Source organism: Myotis brandtii, unplaced genomic scaffold (genome assembly GCF_000412655.1).
Source record: "Myotis brandtii unplaced genomic scaffold, ASM41265v1 scaffold191, whole genome shotgun sequence".
Classification (NCBI taxonomy): Eukaryota; Metazoa; Chordata; class Mammalia; order Chiroptera; family Vespertilionidae; genus Myotis; species Myotis brandtii.
The window spans coordinates 7175326-7182430 of NW_005357115.1; the positions used below are offsets into that span (position 1 = coordinate 7175326).

The following is a 7105-nucleotide window of genomic DNA, read 5'->3' on the forward strand; positions in this document are numbered from 1 at the left end:
GGCAGTTGGGCGTGATCAAGCTTGTGGGGGGGGCAGTTGGGGATAATCAGGCCAGCAAGGGGGGCCAGTTGGGGGTGAGAAGGCCGGGAGGGCAGTTGGGGGTGAGCAGGCTGGCAGGCAGAGTGGTTAGGGACGATCAGGCAGGCAGGCAGGTGAGCATTTAGGAGCCAGCGGTCCTGGATTGCGAGAGGGATGTCCGACTGCTGGTTGTCGGACATCCTCTGAGGGGTCCCAGATTGGAGAGGGTGCAGGCCAGGCTGAGGGGGACCCCCCCCCCATGCACAAATTTTGTGCACCGGGCCACTAGTTAATAAGTATAATCTGTGGGCAAGCTCTGGCTGGGTAGCTCACTCAGTTGGTTAGAGCATCCCAATAACTCCAAGGTTGCAGGCTCTGTCCCTGGTCAGGGCACATATAAGAAGCAACCAATGAATACATAAATAAGTGGCACAACACATTAATAGTTTTCTCTCCCTTCCTCTCTCTCTAAAATCAATAAATAAAAAATTTAAAAACTAAATAAATAAGTATAATCTGTGGGCAGACCCTTGATACCCTGTTTCTAATCAAAGTAGAATTCAATAGTTTAGCATCAATGGATGATTCTAGCCTGAATCAATTATCTTGATACTAGAGGCCTGGTGCACGAAATTCTTGCACTTGCGGGCGGGGCGGGGAGGGGGGGTCTCTCTGCCTGGCCTGTGCCCTCTCACAGTGCGGGAGCCCCGCGATCTATCACCCCAAAGAGGTAGGCCCCGCCCACCCATCCAAGGCTCTTCGATGGATTGCCCCAAAGAGGTAGGCTGGAGCTGTGGGCCCCGCCTCCATGCTATGCACGCAGCATCAAACCCCCACCCACCCGCACACGCATGCAGCCTCCTGGTGATCTCTCATTGTGGCGTGAGGGCAAGACGACCGCATAGGTTTTTATTAGTATAGATTTGGAAAATGGCATAAAATTTCCAACAAGTTTGGTTATTGACAACTCCAGACCTTGAGCTATCTGCTTAGTTAACAATTAGTGCTTCTTAAAAAAAATTAATTAATTAAATTTTCTAAAAAGTATTTTCTTAATATTGTATAGTACAACCATTTTTTTAAAAAAACATGATTTTTAATTATTTACAGTGCGCTCAAGGAGATCATCACAACTCGTTATCAGCTGGATTCAAAATATATTGGAAATATTCTGGTAAGTTTTGTTTTTGTTTTTTTAGTAAATGAGCTTTACAGAAAGTTGGTGAAGCAGTGTGGTTTGGATCTGATTTTTGGTGGTGATTAAATTGCATTTGAGTAACATTTTCAGCTCTGGGCACTTCATAAAGCAAATTCCCTGTTTTATTTTCTTTTATAGCCTTTGAAAACCTCAGTTTACCCTTAAAGCAAATGTTGTATCTCTTAGTATCCCAAACACACACCAGTCTTCTTGCCCTGGCAAACTGCTCTCTGGTTGCTGTTAGACACATTTCCTTTTGGGTGCCTCACTCCCATCTCCTCTCTCTCAGGAGGCAGTCCTAACCAGTTAGCCCTTCCTTAACTTTTTCAACTCTGGTTGAAAATGCTTTAATAGTGTGATGGAACTCTTTTAAAGCAGTATTAATTTACTTTTAAGTTCCTCTAGATTAAAATTTATGTCATTTTTATTTTTAAAATATTTATTGATTTCAGAGAGGGAGAGAGAAACATTAATGATGAGAGAGAATCATTGATCAGCTGCCTCCTGCATGCCCCACATTGGGGATTGAGCCTGCAACCCAGGCATGTGCCCCAACTGGGAATTGAACCATGACCTCCTGGTTTATAGGTTGACACTCAGCCACTGAGCCACACTGGCGTGGCAAAATTTATGTCATTTAAAATATATATATATTTTTTTATTGATTTCAGAGAGGGAGAGAGAGATAGAAACATCAATGATAAGAGAGAATCATTGATTGGCACTACCCCTACTGGGGATCGAGCCCACATCCTCGGCATATGCCCTTGACCGGAATTGAACCTGGGACCCTTTAGTTCGCAGGCCGATGCTCTATCCACTGAGCCAAACCAGCTAGGTCTTATGTCATTTTTAAAAAGAGACTCTATTGCTTTTAGTGGAGCCCATCCCCCAGAAGCGCACTAAAAAAGGGTCCATGGAAGGTCCAATTTTGAGTCCTTGAATGCCTAAAAATACTGTTAGATTATTCTTATAATTGATTGATAATTTGACTTAGTGTAGAATTCAAAGTTACAATTTTCCTTAGACTTTTGAAGGTATTTCTCCAATATCTTACAGCTCCAGTGTTGATATTGAAAAGTTCATTTAGTTCCAATCCATTGTTCATAATTCATCCCCACCCTCCTGAATTTTCTCTAACCTCTTATGCTGTTGTTTTCTGAGTCTTGGGTTTTTTAATCCTTTCCCTTCTATTATCCGTCATTTATTCTATATTTGAGAGCTTTCTATGTCTTTGTCTTCCAAGCCTTCTATTGCATTTTAATTTTTATCATATTTTCTATTTACAAAAAGTTCTCTCTTAGCCTCCAATTGTTCCTCCCTTTCTATTTTTGCTTCATAGATGCAATGACTCCCCCACCCCAAACAATTTTTTCTTTTTCCTTCATTTTCACTGTTTATTCTGTGCTTTCTTTCCTCTCCTTACCCTCTCTTCCCCCCTACCCCCTGGTATTTTGGTCTATTTTTCATATTAAAGACTTTCTTTGAAAATAAATAACTTTTTGGAAGGAATATGCTTTTTTTGCTTCCTAAAAGCAGAATGTGGTAAATACAAATTGCATTTTGGATTGTGTTTCATTAACATTTTAATTTTAAAGTAGTTCTAGCCAAATATGGTGCTTTAATATCTTATTCTAAAATCTTTTCAAGAGAAGAAAATTTTCTTTTGTTAAGAAAACATGATTGTAATTATTATTGTTTGCATTGCTGTCTTAGTTCCCTTGGATAGATTTAAAGACCTCCCAAAGATTTATTTTTTTATTTTTCCAAAGATTTTTAAAATTCTTAGTGATAAATTCAATTATCTACTACTGGAAAGGAACACTGATACGTGTAGATTATAGAAAATAAAATAGTAAATATTCTGATTATTGAATAATTATATATTCATGATTTTGGTTATGTTAATGTTAATTTGTATTTTTCAATTTCCTCCCCAGTATGAGAATGATATTATCACTATTGATCTAGTGCAGAATTCTACTCAGAAAATGCAGAATGACGTGGACATAGCTGATGTGGCTTATTATTTTGAAAAAGATGTGAGTATAATCTTCCTCGTCTTACTCCTTTGTATAGAAATGTAATGCTGTTTGTCATGCCTCAGCGGATTCAAGATCTTTCATCATCTGCTTCACCACGTATAGACCAACCTTATCTCTGTTCTGCTAGTGGTTCTTGTGCTGCCATTAATGTCTTCTCTGTCACTCTTATCACCTTTCTTATATACCTTTCTTATTTGTTTGTTTACTTATGCCTTTTTATCAAATTGTTCTACCTAGAATATCTTCACATAATTCTTATCTATTACCTCTCATTGGTAGTTGCTTAGTTTGTGTGTATAGTCTTTTCCCATTATTTTCGTGAATAAGAGTTATGTGAGAAATGCTGTATAGCTGGTATGATAAAATAGTTTGTTTAAGCTTTATATCCTTTTAAAAATATTTTTATTTATTTTTCTAAAGTATTTTTAAAAAAATATTTTTATTGATTTCAGAGAGAGGAAGGGAGAGGGAGAGAGAGATAGAAACATCAATGCTGAGAGAGAATCATTGATCGGCTACCTCCTGCATGCCCCCTACTGGGGATCGAGCCCACAACCCAGGTATGTGCCCTTGTTTGGAATCGAATCTGGGACCCTTCAGTCCGCAGGCTGACGCTCTATCCATTGAGCCAAACTGGATAGGGCTAAAATATTTTTTTTATTGATTTCAGAGAGGGAGAGAGAAATAGAAACATCAGTGATGAGAGAGCATCATTGATCAGCTGCCTCTTGCATGCTCCCTTCCCTACCGCCTCCCCAGGGATCGAGCCGGCAACCCGGGCATGTGCCCAGACCAGAAATTGAACTCACGACCTCTTGATTCATGTGTTGACACAAAACCACTGAGCCACACCAGCTGGGCAGTTTATATCTATTATATACTAATTTTTTATATGAAATCTGTTATTTGCTTCAAAATAATTTGGTCTGAAGAAGGCAGGGGGTTGAGGGGGAAGATAGAAGGAAGAACGAGTAAAATAAGATTGACCTTGTGTTTTTATTGTTGAATCTGGTGATAGGTACATGGGACTTCATTATAGCATTCTTTCTACTTTTGTATATGTTTGAAAATTTCCCATAATAATGGTCTTTTTTAAGTTTCAGTGTATGAGACTGTTATCACTGAAACCGTAAAGATTCTTGGTAACAGTTCTTTTATTTTATTGATTTGAGAGAGAGAGAGGAAAGGAGGGGGAGAGAGAAATAGACACATTGATGAGAGAAAAACATCAACATTGGCTGCCTTCTGCCTGCCCCCCACTGAGGATTGAGCCTGCAACCCAGGCATGTGCCCTGACTGGGAATCAAACTGTGACCTCTTGGTGCATAGGTTGACGCTCAACCATTGAGCCACACCGGCTGGGCGGCAACAGTTTTTTTTTGTTTATAATTGACATGTAATTCCACGTGGCCAGGTTTTAAAAAATATTTTAAATTGCTTTTCTCCTTCTCAATATAGGTAAAAGATGAATCCTTGTTCCATTCCAAGAGAATGGACCTGAGAGTAGATGGGGAACAACTGGATCTGGATCCTGGTCGAACTGCCATTTACTATGTTGATGAAAAGCCACCTGAATTTTCAATGCAGGGTCTAAAAGCTGGCATTATTGCTGTCATCGTGGTTGTGGCAATAGCACTTATTGCTGGAATTGTTGTTCTGGTGAGTATAGAACAAGTAAAGGTTTTGTTTTTTTAAATATATTTTTATTGATTTCAGAGAGGAAGGAAGAGGGAGAGAGAGATAGAAACATCCATAATGAAAAAAAAGAAAAGAAACATCCATGATGAGAGAGAATCATGGATCAGCTGCCTCCTGCAAGTCCCCCCACTGGGGATTATGCCCACTACCTGGGCATGTGCCCTTCACCGGAATCAAATCTGGGACCTTTCAGTTCACAGGTTGACGCTCTATCCACTGAGCCAACCCGGTAGGGCAAAACAAGTGAAGTTTTATTTAAGCTTGTATTCTTTCAAGGCAAGGTGACATTATCAAAAGGCTACATCCATGTTCCAAAATGATATAAATGAAATGAAAATATTTTTTTTCTTCTTAATAATTCTCTCTAGTGAGTGAATCTATTGCATTTCTGGTCCCTTTTTATTAAAAAAAAATCACCTTATGAAGCAAGGAAGGATACTAATCAGAAAAGCTTGTAGCTGCGCACCTCGCAGGTCAGTTAGGTTGCTGTCAAGCAGCAAATGTCATTCACTTCTCGCTGCAAACAGTTCAACACTCCTGCCAGGATTTTTGCAAAATACCTGAACTTCCAGCCATTCAATGAGATGAGACGACACAACACAGATTAAGGTTAGCATAGCAAGAAGTTAAAAGTGATAAATGTGAAGCAGATTGAATTTATCAGTGCTTCAGGAGAAGGATGTGTCACGCAAAGGAGTGGGGTTTATTCTAGAAATGTACGGGTGCTTCAGCTTCAGGGAATCATACCAACATAAAAAATAATTGAATTTATCAGTGCTTCAGGAGAAGGCTGTGTCACTCGAAGGAGTGGGGTTTATTCTAGAAATGTACAGTGCTTCAGCTTCAGGGAATCATACCAACATAAAAAATTCAGAAATAGATTTGAAGGTACATGGGAATTTACATTGTCAGTTCAATGGGATTGTCACACTTGGCACTCCACCTGGAAGAAAACAAGTTGCATTCCAGTTTCACCCCACCGGGGCCAGCCACCTTGTCCAGCTGCGTGAACGGCAGAGCACCTGGGAGAGGAGTCAGGCAGTGCATGCTGAAATAATCTGTGGTAAAGAAAACCAAGTAAGACAAGAAATCTGGAATCTGTGAGGGAAAAGATATATATTTGACATCATTGAAATTAACATCTGTATGGCAAAGATACTGTAAAGTAGAAAATATCGCCTTAGCTGGTTTTCTTCAGTGGATAGAGCATCGGCCTGCAGACTGAAGGGTCCAGAGTTCAATTCCGGTCAAGGGCACATGCCTGGGTTTCGGGCTCGGTCCCCAGTAGGGGGCGTGCAGGAGGCAGCCGATCAATGATTCTCTCTCATCATTGATGTTTCTATCTCTCTCTCCCTCTCCCTTCCTCTCTGGAATCAATAAAAATATATATTTAAAAGAAAATATCAATGATAGGCTGGGGGAAATATTCACCATGCATGATAAAAAAAAGAAGGTATGCATAATGTATATAGAGCTCTTAACAAATTGATGAGGAAACTAAAGAAGGAATGGCAGCAGGTATGGATAGACAATTTACAGAAGAGGAATTCCAGATGGCAAAAATAAACACATGAAAGATTAGTCATAGGATAGCGGGTGCTAGGGTGCATAAAAAAATAAAAAAGATTAGTCATAGAAATCATTGGATTTGTCCTGTTTAAATGAAAGTATAAGTACATAAGGAAGCATGGTCCGGTTACATATTGCAGTGTTGCTAGTAATGGTCAATCTGCAAACAACCTGAACATAGTATATCTATGCCATGGAATAAAGTGGCTATGGAAAAGAATGAGTTCAGTCTATAGCTTTTGATTTGGTAGGGTTCCTATGACAGTACAGGTTGTGCAAAAATATTGCATGATTCGATTCTAGTTGATGTTCGTATTAAGATGGAACAGTATGTGGAAGAATGCACATCAGGCTTTTACATTTCATTGAAGATGATTGATTATTTTCTTTCTTAAATATATTTTTATTGATTTCAGAGAGTGTAAATATTTCTCTCTCCTCTGCGTCCAGTGCGGCTAGAGAGTGGTCCAGTTCCTGAGTAGGGGCTGTTGGAGATTGAGAAAATGAAAGAAAGAGACAGACACAGAGATAGAAGGAAAAAGCTGGGGCCGGGTGGGACCACTGCCCTCTGATGGAG

At 39.7% G+C, this 7105-nt stretch overlaps 1 protein-coding gene across 1 annotated transcript in view; it reads left to right on the forward strand.

Annotated features, from left to right (window-relative positions):
- The window catches only part of EPCAM (epithelial cell adhesion molecule), a 15604-nt gene that overhangs the window by 5419 nt on the left and 3080 nt on the right, over positions 1 to 7105 (forward strand). The window contains exons 5-7 of the mRNA XM_014538498.1: positions 1129 to 1192; positions 3157 to 3258; positions 4720 to 4920. Coding sequence (XP_014393984.1) covers positions 1129 to 1192; positions 3157 to 3258; positions 4720 to 4920 — 367 coding nt within the window. The remainder of the gene's footprint in view (positions 1 to 1128; positions 1193 to 3156; positions 3259 to 4719; positions 4921 to 7105) is intronic.